Consider the following 18,346-nt stretch of genomic DNA (forward strand, 5'->3'; position numbering starts at 1 on the left):
AAAAAAATACAGTGTTCATTTGTCCCCTTTATCACAATACAGCAAACAGAAGTTATCTAATGACCTTGTGAGATGCAGCTAACACAAAAAAGGTGAAGCCAGTCTTGACAGAGTCAGGGATAGAGAGAATTCAGGGACAATGATCTGACAGATCCCTATGCTCCTTCAAAACACCCACATTAGTGGCCGGACAGTGCTTCCCAAATTTCCGTCCAGTTCATCTACTTGTGTCAGGACGTTTGTTAAAAATATTTATTCCTCAGCTGGGCACCATGGCTCATGCCTGTAATCCCAGCACTTTGGGAGGCTGAGGCAGGCAGATCACCTGAGGTTGGGAATTTTGAGACCAGCCTGACCAACATGGAAAAAACCCTGTCTCTACTAAAAATACAAAATTAGTTGGGCATGGGGCACATGCCTGTAATCTCAGCTACTTGGGAGGCTGAGGCAGGAGAATCGCTTGAACCAGGGAGGCAGAGGTTGTGGAGAGCTAAGATTGCACCATTGCACTCCATCCTGGGCAACAAGGGTGAAAATATATATACATTTATTCCTGGTTGAAAGTGGTGGCTCATGCCTATAATCCCAGCTACTCAGGACTCAGGAAGCGGAAGCAGGTGGATCACTTGAGCATAGGAGTTTGAGACCAGCCCTGGGCGATGGAGGGAGACCTCATCTCCATAAAAAAATAGAAAAATTAGCTGGGTGTGGTGGCACATGCTACTCAGGAGGCTGAGGTGGGAGGATTGTTTGAGCCCCAGAGGTCGAGGCTGGAGCGAGCCGAGATTGCACCACTGCACTCCAGCCTGGGCGACAGAGAGAGACCCTGTCTCAAAAAAATCCCCCAAACTGGGGTACTGGGTCCTGCCTTAGACTTACTGATTCCAAATCTCATGAGGTGGTACCTGGAAATCCTCTCTTTTTTTTTTTTGGTTGAGACAGTCTCAGTCTGTTGCCTACGCTGGAGTGCAGTGGCACCCTCTTGGCTCACTGTAGCCTCCACATCCCGGGTTCAAGCAATTCTTCTGCCTTAGTTTACCCAGTAGCTGGGACTACAAAAAATCCGCATTTTTTTTTTTTTTTTTGAGACGGAGTCTCGCTCTGTATTTTTGTATTTTTAGTAGAGCCGGGTTTCTCTATATTGGTCAGGCTGGTCTGGAGTGCAGTGGTATGATCTCGGCACACTGCAACCTCAGTCTCCCGAGTTCAAGCGATTCTCCTGTTTCAGCCTCCTGAATAGCTGAGATTACAGACATGCACCACCATGCCCAGCTAATTTTTTTGTATTTTTAGTAGAGACCGTGTTTCATCATGTTGGCCAGGATGATCTCGATCTCTTGACCTCGTGATCTGCACGCCTTAGCCTCCCAAAGTGCTGGGATTACAGGCGTGAGTCATCGCGCCCGGCCAAAATCCGCATTTTTTAAGGAAGCGCCGTAGACCCATTGGAAACTACACATGGGGTTTACACGCCCCTCGTTTCCGCCAGCCTCACACTCGCCAGACTCACGCTCGCCCCCGGTGCCTGCCCAGGCTGCCTCACCCAGGCTCCGCCCTCCGGCCTCATCCGGGCTCCGCCCCCGGGCTCCGCCCCCTGCCTCGCCCAGGTTCCTCCCCCGCTCGTTTCCGGCTGCTTCTCGCGGCTTTGAGAGCTCCTTCCCGTGATGCCCGCGCCTGGCTGTCGCGGTTGCCCGGCAACGCGGGGTGCCTGGAGCTGGCCTAGCTGGAACCCGCTGGGAGATGAGGCCGCGAGGTGTCCCGCTGCTTCTGGTGGTGCTCCTGGGCTTCTGGGCTTCCGTGAGCTCCCAGACCGAGGCCACCCCGGCGGTGGCGACAGAGGACCTCAACTCCACGGAGGCAGCCCTGGTCACTTTCGGACATTCCCAGTCGACCAGGCCCGTGGGGACCCCCAGGGCTCCAGGGCCTACCTCGGGCCCCAGGCCTACCCCGGTCACGGACGGTGGGTACCTTGTGCCAGCTCCTGGGGTCCACAGTGATCCAACCTGAACAGGGGAGCCCGGGTGAGGACGTAATAATAATATAATGATAATGATAGCTAACGCTTATTGAGCACTTAATGTGTGCAGAGGCTGCTGAGAGTTCCATAAACGTCAGTTCTCTAAACAATAACCCTGAGAGGTAGAGGTTACTATCACTGTCATGTAAATGAGAAAACCGGGTCTCAGAGAGTAAGTGGGACGGCATCAAATCTTTGAAAATGCTTGAAGTGGTCCCAGACAAGAGTAATGCAAAAAGTGATAATGAATTCTTGCAGCCTGAGACGAAATTAAATCGTTTCTAGACAACGGTGGAAATTAGTGCCTGGGCTGCATTGAACTTTCATTTATTTAGAGATGCCAAAGGTCTAACATACTAAATGTGACTAAGTTAAGACTCTTGTCTGTTGACCTGAATTCTAAAAACCCAGGATTCCTCTTGTGTTGCATTGGAGGTGGGAAGGTATGGAGGGAGGGGTTATGTTCACCTCTTAGGATTCTTATTTAGGAATAATTAACATTTTTTTCAGAAAATGATTGTCTAATACTAGAATTACACATTTAGGTTGCTCACGCCTGTGATCGCAGCACTTTGGGAGGCCAAGGCAGGTGGATTGCTTGAGGTCAGGAGTTTGAGATCAGTCTGGTCACCATGGCAAAAATGGAAAAATTAGCTGGGCATGGTGGTGCATGCCTGTAATTCCAGCTACTCAGGAGGCTGAGTCGGGAGAATCTCTTGAACCCAGGAGGTGGCGGTTGCAGTCATTACCACTGCACTCAGAGATGGAGTGACAGAACAAGACTGTCAGAAAAAAAAAAGACATGGATAACTTCAGAGAATGTGACCCCATAAGATTGAGCGCAAAACTTTGTGAATATGCCTTTTCCTGAGATGAGAGTTCATAGCCGATTCTCCAAGTGGTTCATGATCTCAAATTTTTTTAAAAAAATTTTCTGTTAGTGTGAATTGAGAGTAACTCCAGTAGATATACAATACTTTTAATCTTTTTTAAAATCTTTTTTTTTTTTTGAGACAAGGTCTTGCTTTGTTACCCAGGCTGGAGTGCAGTGGCATGATCATATTTCCTTAGTCTCAATCTACTGGGTTCAAGGGATCTTTCTGCCTCATCCACCAGAGTAGCTGGAACCACAGGTGAACGCCCTCAGCTTGCTAATTTTTTGAATTTTAGTAGAGATGAGGGCTCGCTATGTTGTTCAGGCTGATCTCAGACTCCTGGGCTTAACTGATCCTCCCACCTTGGCTTTCCTAAATGCTGGGATTACAGGTGTGAGCCACTATGCCTGGCCTATCCCTTCTTAAGACCTTTTCCACTGGTGGCGGTGGCTCACACCTGTAATCCCAACACTTTGGGAGGTTGAGGTGAGCAATCACGAGGTTTGATCATGACCATCCTGGCCATACAAAAATTAGGCATGGTGGCATGCATCTGTAGTCCCAGCTACTCAGGAGTATGAGGCAGGAGAATCTCTTGAACCTGGGAGGTGGAGTTTGCAGGGAGCCGAGATCATGCCACTGCACTCCAGCCTGGAGACAGAGCAAGACTTTGTCTCAAAAAAAAAAATCTTTCCTCAAATTGATTTAGACTCAGTATTAGTTAAAAAGTTATCGTTGGCTGACACCCTGAACTCTAGGACTTCAGTTACTGAACCCTGATTTCTCCAGAAGTATTCTCCTGTCGCTCTCTTTTTTTTTTTTTGAGGCGGAGTCTCGTTCTGTCACCCAGACCTGAGTACAATGACATGATCTTGGCTCACTGCAATCTCTACTTCCCTGGTCAGGCAATTCCCCTGCCTCAGCCTCCCGAGTAGCTGGGATTACAGGTGTATGCCATCATGACTGGCTAACTTTTTTTGTATTTTAGTAGAGATGGGGTTTCATCATGTTGGCCAGACTGGTCTCAATCTCCTGACCTCATGATCCACCCGCCTCAGCCTTCCAAAGTGCTGGGATTACAGGCATGAGCCACCTCGCTTAGCTGTGTTTTATGTTTAAATTGTTGATTTGATGAATTAGTTGGGAAGTTAAATTAGTGATAAACTGGGACAGAATAAAGCCAAGTATTCCATGCCTGAAATTCTCTAAGGTTTTGGACTGGATTGTCTTTTGTTCATGTAAGTACTCCATCTGTTAATGCATTTTCTCTCCAAAATAAAGCTATGCTTGACATATCATTATTTTAGCATGCGTTCAAGGCTGTTTTTCCTGTATAGGGGATGAATTTGTAGTTGTCCTTACACTTTTAATTTTTTTGGATACAGGGTCTTCGTTACTCAGGCTGGAGTGTAGTGACATGATTACAGCTCACTGCAGCCTTGACCTCCTAGGCTCAAGTGATCTTCCCACCTCAGACTGCCAGGTAGCTGAAACTACAGGTGCACGCCACCAGGCCTGGCTAATTTTTTGTAGAGATGGGGTTTTGCCTTGTTGTCCAGGCTGGTCTCAAACTCCTGGTCTCAAGTGATTGCCTGCCTCAGCCTCCCAGAATGCTGGGATTACAGGCATGAGCCACTGCACTCTGCCTGTCTTCACTTTCTAAAAAGACTCCTCTTTAGACTTGTGACAGTAATAATAACTCATTTGTTAACTGTTTACTCTGTGTCAGGCACTGTGCTAAGCATTTCACCTGTGATGTATTTCATTGAATCTTACAACGACCCCATGATGAGGGTACTGTTATCTCCATTTTTCAGGTGGGTAAATTATTTGCCTAATTTTAGGACACAACTTGTAGATATTGGAGCAGGAGGCTGACTAAGTGGAGAACTGGGTGGAAAATTGCAGATGGCTTGAAGGCAGTGTTGATGGAGAAGAGTGATAATCCTTAACTTGAGTCTGGGCTCTTTCATTAGTACCTTGCTCTACAAGGCACCTGTGCAGACGCACTAGGAGACAAGAGCAGCTGAGTGCTGCTTAGACCTGACAAGGGCTCAACAGCTACTTGTTGGATGATTAAGTCCACTCACATACGGGGTAGGGACCTCCTTTTTCCCAAGTGGTGTTATTAAACACTATTGCTTTGTCCTTCATCATCTTACAGCTACCTACAAGGGCTTTAAGTTTTGAAAACAAAGCAAGATAGTAATTTTCAACATAGAGGGAACCTAAAGCACATTTTATTTATTTATTTTTTGAGACCAAGTCTCACTTTGTCAACCGGGCTGGAGTGTAGTGGTGAGATCTCGGCTCACTGCAAACAAACTCCACCTCTCTGGGTTCAAGCGATTCTCCTGCATCAGCCTCCCAAATAGCTGGGACTACAGGCGTGTACCACCACGCCCAGCTAGATTTTTGTATTTTTAGTAGATACGGGTTGTACTGTGTTAGCCAGGATTGTCTCTGTCTCCTTACCTCGTGATCTGCCCGCCTTGGCCTCCTAAAGTGCTGGGATTATAGGCGTGAACCAAGGTGCCCAGCCCCACTTTTTTTTTTTTTTTTTTGAGACAGAGTTTCGCTCCTTACCCAGGCTGGAGTGCAATGGCACGATCTCGGCTCACCACAACCTCCGCCTCCTGGGTTCAGGCAATTCTCCTGCCTCAGCCTCCTGAGTAGCTGGGATTACAGGCATGCGCCACCGTGCCCAGCTGACTTTTGTATTTTTAGTAGAGACGGGGTTTCACCATGTTGACCAGGATGGTCTCGATCTCTTGACCTCGTGATCCACCCGCCTCGGCCTCCCAAAGTGCTGGGATTACAGGCGTGAGCCACCGCACCCAGCCCCCCACTTTTTTTTATATTAGCATGCATAACTTGTATCATTTTACTAAGCACATAGGAGAGTTCTCTACTAGAGAGAAGTACTGTAAACTTTAGGGGGAAAACGTTTGTGTCTTAGACTAAAAAATTATTGCATATTAACAAAGCCTTCCCCTTTACCTCACACACTTTTTTCCAGAGTATATTATACCTTTTGTGGGGTAGTTTTTTTTTTTTTTTTTTGAGGGAGGCAGAGCCTTACTCTGTTGCCCAGGCTGGAGTGCAGTGGCAGAATCTCAGCTCTTGGAGATTGAGATTCTGCCAAGAGAATCTGGCAACCTCCACCTCCTGGGTTCAATCAGTTCTCCTTCCTCAGCTAATTTTTTTTTTTTTTTGTATTTTTAGTAGAGATGGGGTTTCGCCATGTTGGCCAGGCTGGTCTTGAACTCCTGACCTCAGGTGATCCATGCTTCTCAGCCTTCCAAAGTGCTAGGATTACAGGCGTGAACTATAGGGTACATTTTTCTAAAGCTCCTTTTTATTGTGAAATAATTCATATGTACAAATAAGAATGTTGGGTGGACACTAGCAGCATTTGCTTCAGATTCCTTTTTCATTATTGTTTTTTGGCTTGAAATTTTTTTTTTTCTTTTTTTCTTTTTTTTTTTTTTTGGGGTATTATGACGTCTCGCTCTGTCTTCCAGGCTGGAATGCAGTAGTGGGATCTTGGTTTACTGCAACTTCTGCCTTCTGGGTTCAAGCAATTTCTCCTGCCTCAGCCTCCCTGAGTAGCTTGGATTACAGGCACCCATCACCATGCCTAGCTAATTTTTGTATTTTTTTTTTTTTTTTTTTGAGATGGAGTTACGCTTTTGTTACCCAGGCTGGAGTGCAATGGTGTGATCTCGGCTCACTGCAACCTCCGCCTCCTGAGTTCAGGCAATTCTCCTGCCTCAGCTTCCTGAGTAGCTGGGATTACAGGCATGCGCCACTATGCCCAGATAATTTTTTGTATTTTTAGTAGAGACGGAGTTTCACCCTGTTGACCTGGACGGTCTCGATCTCTTGACCTCGTGATCCACCTGACTCGGCCTCCCAAAGTGCTGGGATTACAGGCTTGAGCCACCGCGCCCGGCCCATTTTTGTATTTTTAATAGAGACAGGGTTTCACCGTGTTGACTAGGGTGGTCTCGAAGTCCTGACCCCAAGTCATCCACCTGCCTTCCAAAGTGCTGGGATTACAGGTGTGAATCACAGTGCCTGGCCTTGAAATCTTCTTTTGAAAAAGAAAGCATTACAGGTAAAATTGAAGGTTGATGTTATTTCTTCCCTTTCAGCAATAATCAAATCATAAATTTATTCTCTGCTATTTCTTTAAAAGGGTTTTCTTTTCCTTACTTGACAGAAAAAAAATTAAAAAATCCGTATAATCATCTTTGTTAGAAAGCAGCAAAGAAAAATCTTTATTAATAATTAAAAGTTGGCCAAGATCAGTGGCTCATGCTTGTAATTCTAGCACTTTGGGAGGATAAGGCTGGCAGATCACTTGAGGTCAGGAGTTCAAGACCAGCCTGGCCAACATGGTGAACCCTGTCTCTACAAAAAAAATTAGCTGTGCGTGGTGGTGCATGCCTGTAATCCTAGCTACTCAGGAGGCTGAGGTAGGAGAATCACTTGAATCCAGGAGGCAGAGGTTGCAGTGAGCCAGTATCAGGCCATTACACTCCAGCCTGGGCGACAAGAGCTGAAACTCTGTCTCAAAAATAAATAAATAAATAAATAAAAAAGGCCAGGTACAGTGGCTTATGCCTGTAATCCCAGCACTTTGGGAAGCCGAGGTGGACAAATCTTGAGGTCAGGAGATTGAGACCATCCTGGCTAACATGGTGAAAACTTGTCTCTACTAAAATACAAAAAATTAGCTGGGCACGGTGGCACACGCCTGTAATCCCAGCTACCTGGGAGGCTGCGGTAGGAAAAATGCTTGAACCTGGGAGGCGGAGGTTGCAGTGAGCTGAGATTGCACCACTGCACTCTAGCCTGGGTGACAGAGCGAGGCTCCGTCTAAAATATATATATATATATTAATAAAATACTTAAAAGTTGCGAAGTGGGGAGATTCCTACCCTGCCTTTATTGTCTAAATCACCAAAGACATTCTAAGCACCTGAGCCAATTTGATTCTTGGCGAAGGGTCTATGAATATCAGTTCAGCTTCAGAGCAGCAGGTTATAGATGAAGAGAGGGGCAAGGTTGAAAAACCTCTTTCCAGAAGGTTTAAGTGGGCTCTTCCTCTGAATTGTAATCTCCAGAGGAGGGATTTAAGGACTTTGCAGTTTTAAACTGGTGGTTCTTCTGGTCAGGCAAATGGTTTAGGCATGCTGGTTCTTAAACTTGTCTAATTATCAGCATCACTTGGAAAGTTTCTGAAAATTGCAAATGCCTGTGTTTCATATTTAGCTTACCAAATCAGCATCTCTGTAGGTAAAACACTAACAGAACTTTCCAGGCGAGTCAGATCACTAGCCACTTTGGGGAAGCCTCTGATTGTAGGGTGCTCAAACTGACTCATCTCTACTTCACAAATTTCCCCCAAAGGGCAACAGGAAAAATGACCTTTTGTATGAAATTGACTTATGGTACACTGGGGTGGCAGGGGGCAGTCACTGCCTGCTGATGCTCTGGATCCTAACTCTTTTTTCTGCAGTTGCTGCTCTGTGTGTCTGTGACTTGTCCCCAGCACAGTGTGATGTCAACTGCTGCTGTGATCCCGACTGCAGCTCTGTGGATTTCAGTGTGTTTTCTGCTTGTTCAGTTCCAGTTGTCACGTAAGTTTACATATAACACATACAATTTTGATGAATTTGACCAGGATAATTCGATTTGGGGAAAGGGAAGACTTTCCCAGGCTGAAAAACTGAAACCTGATTTCCTGTATTTTGCATCATTCCAAAGCCATGCTGTCTAAACTAATATGTAAAAAAAAGTAGCTGTCCCTTATCTGTATTCAGCCAGGTGACTGTGCAGGCAAAAGAGAAGAGAGAATGTACATTAAAAAATGTAATGAAGGCCGGGTATGGTGGCTCACACCTGTAATCCCAGTACTTTGGGAGGTCAAGGTGGACAGATCACGACATCAGGAGTTTGAGGCCAGCCTGACCAACATGGTGAAACCCTTTCTCTACTAAAAATACAAAAATTAGTTGGGCATGGTGACGTGCGCCCAGTTATTCAGGAGGCTGAGGCAAGGGAATTGCTTAAACCCAGGAGGTAGAAGTTGCAGAGAGCCAAGATGTCACCACTGCATTCCAGCCATTCCAGCCTGGGCGACAGAGTGAGACTCTGTCTCAAAAAAAAAAAAAAAAAAAAAGTAATGAAACCTCTGTTTGGAGATTGAATTACATTTCAGTTTGAATTGTAAACAGACAGTGGTAACATTTTTTGTATCAATGAATTAGTATAGCCTAGGGTAAAAGTGCAGCTTAATTTTACAGTTTTTATTGTGGACATAGTATTTGTAACAAAAAATTAGATAGAAAGCTTTGTTTTTACTTTTCTGATATGTAAATCTACCAGGAATTCTCACAGTTTGCATTGTGTAGAACAATGGAAAATGACATTCCCAGCTGATTATAAGGTAAAGAAATAATCTGTTTTGAATGATCTCTTCTCATGATTGAGATTTCAAGGCTTGTTTTTTTCCTTTTTTTTGACATGGAGTTTTGCTCTTGTTGCCCAGGCTGGGGTGCAATGGGATGATCTTGGATCACTGCAACCTTCTCTTCCTGGCTTCAAGCGATTCTCCTGCCTCAGCCTCCTGAGTAGCTGGGACTATAGGCATGCACCACCATGCCTGGCTAATTTTTTTGTATTTTTAGTAGAGACGGGGTTTCTTCATGTTGGTCAGACTGGTCTCAAACTCCTGACCTCAGGTGATCCGCCCACCTCGGCCTCCCAGAATGCTGGGATTACATACAGGTGTGAGCCACTGCACCCAGAAGACTTTTTTTTTTTTCCGAGAGAGTGTCTTTCTGTGTCCCCAGGCTGGAATGCAGTGGTGCGATTGTGGTTCATTGCAACCTCTGCCTCCCAGGTTCAAGCAATTCTGTCTCAGCCTCCTGAGTAGCTAGGACTACAGGTACATACCACCATGCCTGGCTAATTTTTTCATATTTTTAGTAGAATCGGGTTTTACCATATTGGTTAGGCTGGTCTCAAACTCCTGACCTTAGGTGATCTGTCTGCCTCAGCCTCCCAAAGTGCTGGGATTATAGGCATGAACTAACGCTCCTGGCTTTCAAGGCTTTTTGAAAAACTAGCAGCACTTAGAAGAGGCTTATTAATTCAGTGTGGGACCAACTTAGTATTCAGTGATAGTTAATTAAATTTAGCCTTACAGCAAATTTTAGCAATTGATACTTCATAGGTGAACCCTTTTTAGAAGTACGATGGGTTTTTCCTGTGAGAAACTATTTTATTGACCAACGGGAAATTGAATCTATTTCTAGTATTGTAAAAATGCTCAGCAAACAGGGCATTGTAGTCAGATTAATTTTCTGGCTACCTGGCCTGTAGCATGTTTCGGTGTTTGTTGAAAATCATTGTTTTCCTCCTTTAGTAAATATAGGAGCCTGAAAGTGAGATTTCTGCTCCAACTTGGGGCCATTTTTTTAGAATGTCCTTTTTTTTTTTTAGTTAGCCGATACAGTAACTTAATTTATTTTTAATTATTTAGTTTTTTTAGAGACAGGGTCTCGTGCTGGTCCACTGCTGGAGCTCAGTGGAGTGATCATAGCTCAGTGCAGCCTCAAACTCCTTGGCTCAAGTGCTCCTCCTGCCTTAGACTTCCAACTCACTATGCCTGGCTGATTTTTCTTTTTCTTTTCCCTTTTTTGTGGTATGGATGTGGTCTTGCTATGTAGCTCAGGCTGATTTTCTTGAACTCCTGACCTCAAACAACCCTTCTTTGGCCTCCCAAAGCACTGGGATTACAGACAGGCATGAGCCACCATGCCTGGCCACGTTTTTTTTTTTTAAATTTTGCCTGTGACTTTCTGCTAAATATAGAAATAATCATACCAAGAATCATAATCCCAATTAACTGAGTATTCTTGTTATGTAAGTTCCAATTCATAAAATGTTTACATTTGTTAAACCAATAATTCTGTCATCTAATAATTTGTAAATTTATTGGATTAGTGCCTCTTTTCTCCATTAGATGAAAGCCTCATGAATGTCAGAAGAACTCTTTACTTCTTTACCACTAGTTCCTAGTAGAGCTCCTGCCACATAGTGGGCCCTCATTAAGAATGAGTGGAGGCTGGGTGCTGTGGCCCATGCCTGTAATCCCAGAGGCCGAGGCAGGCGGATCTTCTGAGGTTGGGAGTTCAAGATCAGCCTGACCAACATAGAAAAATCCCGTCTCTACTAAAAATACAAAATTAGACAGGTGTTGTGGTACATGCCTGTAATCCCAGCTATTTGGGAGGCTGAGGTGGGAGAATCGCTTGAACGTGGGAGGTGGAGGTTCCAGTGAGCTGAGATCGAGCCATTGCACTTCAGCCTGGGTGACAAGAGTGAAATGCTGTCAAATAAATAAATAAATAAATAAGCTGGGCACAATGGCTCATGCCTGTAATCCCAGCACCTTGGGAGGCTGAGGTGGGTGGATCACAAGGACAGGAGTTCAAGACCAGCCTGGCCAAGATGGTGAAACCCCATCTCTACTAAAAATACAAAAATTAGCTGGCCGTAGTGATGGGTGCCTGTAATCCCAGCTACTTGGGAGGGTGAGGCAGGAGAATCACTTGAACCCAGGAGGTGGAGGTTGCAGTAAGCTGAGGTGGTACCACTGCACTCCAGCATGAGCAACAGAGCAAGACTCTGTCTAAAAAAAAAAAATAAATAAAAAGAGAAAAGAAAGAATGAGTTGAATGGATGATTGAATTTCTCCCCTCCACCTCTGATTTTCTAGTGTCCCTTTTTGACTTCCTCTAGCATTAGTCTTTTAGACAGATAGCAGGCTCCCCTGACCCCTACCTCTTCTTTTCTTTTCCTGTCTCAGCAGTCTTTCCCTTCTCCCCAACCTTTCTTGAGCACCTCCTGAATGCTAGCACCAGGGACATAAAGATGAGTTAGGTACTCTCCTGCCTTCAAAAGGCTTACCGTCAAGTAAGGGAGACAGAGGAGTGGATGGCAGTTTCTGCATCAAGCATGATGAGAAGGCAGAGGAATGGCATCTAACTCAGCCTCACTAAGGAATACTCCTCAGAAAATGGGAGCTGAGCTGAGTCCTGAAGGACACATGGAAGATGGTCAGCATGGACTGAGGGGAAGGGTATTCTAGGCCAAGGGAGCTACATGAGCAGAGGTAGGATGTGGAATGGCTTGCTTATTTAACTGCAGGTAACTCAGTGTGGCCAGAGAGGGGTGGGGTGAGAGGAGTGTAGTGAAGAGATCAGGGGTCAGGTCCCCAGGGGCCTTGTGTGTGTATGCTGAGGGATTTGGACTCTTCCCTAAAGTCCCCAGGGACTGGGTTGTAAGAGGATCAGATTCCCATCTTACATAATTCTGCAGCAGCATGTTCGGTGGATCACAAAGGCAAGCCTTGTGGCAAAGAACCAAGTAAAAAGCTACTGGAGACAAGGATTAATGGTTATCCTCCCCGCCCCTCCCCAAAAGCTGTGACAGTGGAGCTAGGGAGAAGTATCTAGATCAGATGAAGATACTGAAGTACTGCACAGGATTGGGGAGCTGGCTGATTAGAGGGGAGTTAAGGAGTCCCATTCTCTGGAGCCTTCCATCACTCTAGCCCTCATGGTCGTCCATCCCTACCCTGGCTATATGAACTCATATCTCATCCTGTCAGGCACTCACTGAAAGACCTTCAGAAGTTGTCATTACCTATAGACTCCCTAGCCTGGATTCAGATTCATTCCCACCTTCTTTCAGAATGTATCTCCTGCTACTGTCTGTCTTGAATCGACTCCAGCCCAACCTTGGTACTCAGAGTTTCCCAAAGACCATGAGTTGTTACCCAGCCTCCACCATTGCTGTTCTTGCACTTGGATTTGCTTCCCATTCCTACTGTCTGTCTGATTTCTACTTATCTTTTAAGGCCCAGTAAACACTGCATGGTAATATCCAGTCTTGGCAAGAGTATAGGGAAATAGGCATTCTTACTACAGTGTTGGTGAGGATGTGTTTTTCACCCTTCTAGAGGGTAATCTGGCAGTGTGTCTCAGAAGCCTGAAATAATGTTACCTCCCTTTTGGTTTAGCAGTTCCACTTCAGGGAACATATCCTAAAGAAATAATTGGAGACACTCATAAATATGTATGTAGGCCAGGCACAGTGGCTCACGCCTATAATCCCAGCACTTTGGGAGGCTGAGGCAGGTGGATCATGAGGTCAAGAGATTGAGACCATCCTGGCCAATATGGTAAAATCCTGTCTCGACTAAAATACAAAAAATTAGCCAGGCACGTCCCAGCTACTTGGGAGGCTGAGGCAGGGGCATTACTTGAACATCTGGGAGGCGGAGCTTGCAGTGAGCCGAGATCGAGCCACTGCACTCCAGCCTGGCAACACAGCAAGACTCTGTCTCAAAAAAAAAAAAAAAAAAGATCTATGTATAAGGATATCGTTACAGCATTACATATAATTGGAGAAAATTAGAAACCTAAACCAACAGTAGAGAATTGGTTAAACAAATTGGGAGATATTAATAAGCTGGTATACAATGAAGCTACTTAGTATAATAGTGCAAGTGCATATTAGATATTATATATTGAGAAAAGCCTTAAAACAGTATGTAGAATATGGTCCTATTTTTGTTATGACTCTATATACCATTTATCTGTCTGTCTGTCTATTAATCTAATTGATCTATTTTTTTTTTTTTGTAGAGACAAGGTCTTGCTTTGTTGCTCAGGCTGGTCTTGAACTCAAGTTATCCTCCTGCCTTCTCCCAAAGTACTGGCATTTTAGGTGTGAGCCATCGTACCTAGCCTCTATATTTTTTTGAGACAGAGTGTTGGTCTGCCATCCAGGCTGGAGTGCAGTGGCAGGATCATAGCTCACTATAACCTTACTCCTGGGCTCAAGCTGTCCTCCTACCTCAGCCTCTCAAGTAGCTATAACTATGGGCATCTGCCAGCATGCTGGGCTAATTTTTTCTTTACTTTTTGTAAAGAAGGGGGTCTTTCTGTGTTGCCCAGGGTGGTCTTGAACTCCTGGCCTCAAGTGATCCTCCTCAGCCTCCCAAAGTGCCGGGATTACAGGCATGCGACATGATACTTGGCCTATACCATATCCATATCTATAGCAAATTGATTGGGGTTTGTCAAATCTGGGATTGGTTAGACTTAACTTACAACTTTTTTTTTTTTGTTAACTTTTAACTTTTTTGTTGTTGTTCGAGATGGAGTCTCACTTCGTTGCTCAGGCTGGAGTGCAGTGGCACAGTCTCAGCTCACTCCAACCTCCACCTCCCAGGTTCAAGTAACTTTCCTGCTTCGGTCTCCTGAGTAGCTGGACCTACAGGTGTGCGCCACCATGCCTGGCTGATTTTTATATTGTTAGTAGAGACAAGGTTTTACCATGTTGGCCAGGCTGATCTTGAATCCCTGACTTCAGGTGATCCACCTGCCTTGGCTTCCCAAAGTGCTGGGATTACAGGTATGAATAACTGTGCCTGGCCTTGTACCATAACTTCTAAGCATTAAACCTTCCAGATGACTCCACATTCTCTTACTCTCAAAATCATTTGAAGACAGCTTTATTCTATAGACAAGGAATATGGATCTATTCTGGGTACTTATAAAGAATCTGAAGGTCTGCAAAATTTTTTCTAATTGATGCTATCAGAGTTTATAAGGTTCATTGATATCAAAATTATATCCTGATCTACATTCTTGACAAGATTTCCTTAAAGGTTATTCTATTTGCTTAATTTTTTTTTTTTCCATTAGAAAGAAAAGTTCTAAATACCAAACTTTTTCTCTCTCTCAAAAAGAGATAAGGGTCTCACTGTGTTGCCAGACTGGCCTTGAACTCCTGGCCTCAAGTGATCCTCCCATCTTAGCCTCCTGAGTAGTTGGTACTACAGGTACATGCTACTGTGCCTGGCCCAAATGCAAAATATTTTAACACAGAATAACTAAATAAAAATGGATCAGCTGGGTGTTGTGGCTTATGCCTCTAATCCCAGCACTTTGGGAAGCTGAGGCGAGTGGCTCACCTGAGATGAGGAGTTTAAGACCAGCCTGGCCAACATGGTGAAATCCTGTCTGTACTGAAAATACAAAAATTAGCTGGGTGTGGCAGTGCACACCTGTAGTCCCAGATACTTGGGAGGCTGAGGCAGGAGAATTAGTTGAACCTGGGATTCAGAGTTTGTAGTAAGCCAAGATCATATTACTGCACTCTAGCCTGGGTGACAGAGTGAGACTCCATCTCAAAAAAAAAAAAAAAGGATTCAATTCTAATGTAATATCATGCTTTCATAAATATCCTCCACATAACTGTTAACATAATACAGTATAAGCATCTGACAATTTTTAAATAATCTTGCTAAGATTGTATGCTTATGTCTTGTAACTTTGTATTATTTTTTTTAATTTTCAGGGGTGACAACCAGTTTTGTAGTCAAAAAGCAGCCATCTATTCATTGAATTTTACAGCAAACCCACCTCAAAGGGTATTTAAACTTGTTGACCAGATTAATCCGTCTATTTTCTGCATTCATACTACAAACTGTAAGTATTTGACATTGACGTGAAACTCTGGACAGTTTTTCTCAAAGTAATGGAAAAACGTCTCAGATTTATTGTATTATTATTATTTTTTGAGATGGAGTCTTGCTCCATCACCCAGGCTGGAGTGCAGTGGCACAGTCTCGGCTCACTGCAACCTCTACCTCTTGGGTTCTACAATTCTCCTGTCTCAGCTGCCCGAGTAGCTGGGATTACAGGTGTGTGCCACCACGCCCGGCTTATTTTTGTGTTTAGTAGAGATGGGGTTTTACTGTGTTGGCCAGGCTGGTCTCAAACTCCTGACGTCAGGTGATCCACCCACCTCAGCCTCCCAAAGTGCTGAAATTACAGGCGTGAGCCACCGTGCCAGGCCCTGTTTTAGTCTTTTTTCTTTTCTTTCTTTCTTTTTTTTTTTTTGAGACAGAGTCTCACTCTGTTGCCCAGGCTAGAGTGCAGTGGCATGGATCTTGGCTCACTGCAACCTCTGCTTCCTGGGTTCAAGTGGTTCTCCTGCCTCAGCCTCCTGAGTAGCTGGGATTACAAGTGCACGCCACCAACACACTTAGCTATTTTTTGTATTTTTAGTAGAGATAGGGTTTCACCATGTTGGCCTGGCTGGTCTCAAACTCCTTACCTTAAGTGATCCTCCTGCCTTGGCCTCCCAAAGTGCTGAGATGATAAAATCTGAGGCCTTGCCCAGCCCTCAGATTTAAAACAATTATTCTATGTTTTGTTATATGTATAGTGTATATCTTTAGAGACCGTGTCACAGGTTACAGGAAGTAACTTTATAGACCTGTGGGCATGCACGTTTTCCTTAAAAGTAACTATGCTCATGTAGTTGTCTTTTGAAACCTTATACTTACCTCAAAGGTGTTTATAATATGCAGACATATATAGGAATCCAGGTTTCTATATATACATGTGTTTTTTTCTAACTTTATTTCCTCCTGGTTTAATGGTTGAAAATCAGGTTCAGCTTTGAACATTATCTGTGGTTTCTATTTCCTTTTTTTCTTTTATTTTTACTAAGAATATTTGCATGAAAACAGGATCTTTATTTTTATCTGAGCATTTAGCTCAAGTATATGTCTTGATCCAAAGTACATGTACGTGTAAAATGTTATCACGATATCAAAGATCAGAGACATGTTTATGCTTTTGTCAATTAAACTCTGTCATATTTTCAGAATATCTTTATAGATTTTGGTTTTGTTCTCTTGTGATTGAAAACAGGCTCTGTGGTCTGCATGATTTGTAATCTGAAGTGATAACTGGCCAGGGACTGTCAGGTTCTCTACCATGATACCAGCCCAGTGAACATGCCAGCCTCTCTCTTGTGTACACAGCACATTTTGCTTCTGGGCTTTCACGGTGGCTGTGTGAGAGTAGAAATTGGATTCTTTCATTCCCATAGCCATCTGGAGAGAGCTTCTCCTTACAGGTTGATACAGCAGACTCATCAGTCCAGAGGCTAGAGAAATAGACAGATTATTAATGGCTTCTGATGTACTGTTTACTTGTAGGTGCTAGAAACTTACTTTTCCATTATTAGAAGAAGCAGGCAGAGTCTGGAGGTCCTGTTTATTTAATAAGCTTACAAGATCCTGGGAGAAGTGAATATGGAAAAGGACACTTTTTTTTTTTTTTTTTTTGAGACAGAGTCTTGCTCTGTCGCCCAGGCTGGAGTGCAGTGATACCCTCCCAGCTCACTGCCACCTCTGCCTCCTAGGTTCCAGTGATTTTCCTGCCTCAGCTGCCCGAGTAGCTGAAATTACAGGTGCATACCATCATGCCCAGCTAATTTTTGTATTTTTAGTAGAGATGGGGTTTCACCATGTTGGCTGGCCTGGTCTTGAACTCCTGACCTCAGGTGATCTGCCTGCCTCAGCCTCCCAAAGTGCTGAGATTATAGGCATGAGCCACCGCACCCATGCCAAGATACTGTTTTTTGTTTTGTTTTTACATCAGCCTAGTGCTACCAAAAACCATTTCCAAAACCTATATATAGGTCATACATATTATACATATATTTTACACTGATTTAAAATAGTTGGTTTTTTTTTTTTAAAAAAAACAGATAAACCTGCATTATCCTTTATTAATCCAGAAGTGCCTGATGAAAACAGTTTTGATACATTGATGAGAACAGCTGATGGTTTTACATTGAATGCTGAATCAGATATTTCTTTCACAACCAAACTGGATGTTCCTTCTACTGCTAAATATGAGGTGAGCCTGAACTTGATTGATTCTTTTCATCCCATCGCAAATATCTTGTCCTTGTAAGTTAATTTCCAAGATTACTAGCAAAACTGGCTTCTCTGAGACGTAGAGTTGATATTATAGATTAAAAAACTTAATGATCATGCCTGCAAATCAAAGATCAAGAAAATTAAATCTGAATATTTGAATTCTGAATAGGATTTAAAGTTGTTTATTCTGTGATAAACTTGTATTTTTGTCTCTTCAGAGTTCTTTGTTCACCTCAACCTTAAAAGATATAGCCAAATGCTGAGATCTTGGAGTAGATTAGTTGGATGCCTGGTCATCTTCTCAAAATTGTATTTAGTTTTACAGATTTTGGAAGATGTTGCTATTTTATGTCTATTCAGTAGTACACCTTTAAATGTGACACATGTTAACTTTGAATGAACCTTAACTTTTTTGGAGGCATCTTTTTTTCAAAGCAAAATATAAAAGCAACATGTACGAATTCTAAAAGTTCAAAGTATAGAAGCATATAAGTAAAAGTTGAAAGATCCCTGTATCCATTAAAATTCATACTGTAAATCACTTTGAAAAGATTGGTATGTATTCTTCTTGATTTTTAAATATGTCTATTATAATGTATATATGGTGTTGTGTAGAAGTGGGAT

At 43.6% G+C, this 18,346-nt stretch overlaps 1 protein-coding gene across 3 annotated transcripts in view; it reads left to right on the top strand.

Moving 5' to 3' along the window:
* Positions 1-1,622: 1,622 nt before the first annotated feature.
* The window catches only part of TCTN1 (tectonic family member 1), a 41,534-nt gene continuing 24,810 nt past the window's right edge, over positions 1,623-18,346 (top strand). For all 3 annotated transcript variants that reach the window (XM_078337269.1, XM_078337268.1, XM_002753003.6), the window contains exons 1-4: positions 1,623-1,960; positions 8,420-8,540; positions 15,340-15,470; positions 17,548-17,699. In XM_078337269.1, the coding sequence (XP_078193395.1) occupies positions 1,741-1,960; positions 8,420-8,540; positions 15,340-15,470; positions 17,548-17,699 (624 nt within the window). In that variant the 5' untranslated portion in view covers positions 1,623-1,740. The remainder of the gene's footprint in view (positions 1,961-8,419; positions 8,541-15,339; positions 15,471-17,547; positions 17,700-18,346) is intronic.

The sequence above is a fragment of the Callithrix jacchus genome, chromosome 9 (genome assembly GCF_049354715.1).
Source record: "Callithrix jacchus isolate 240 chromosome 9, calJac240_pri, whole genome shotgun sequence".
NCBI lineage: Eukaryota > Metazoa > Chordata > Mammalia > Primates > Cebidae > Callithrix > Callithrix jacchus.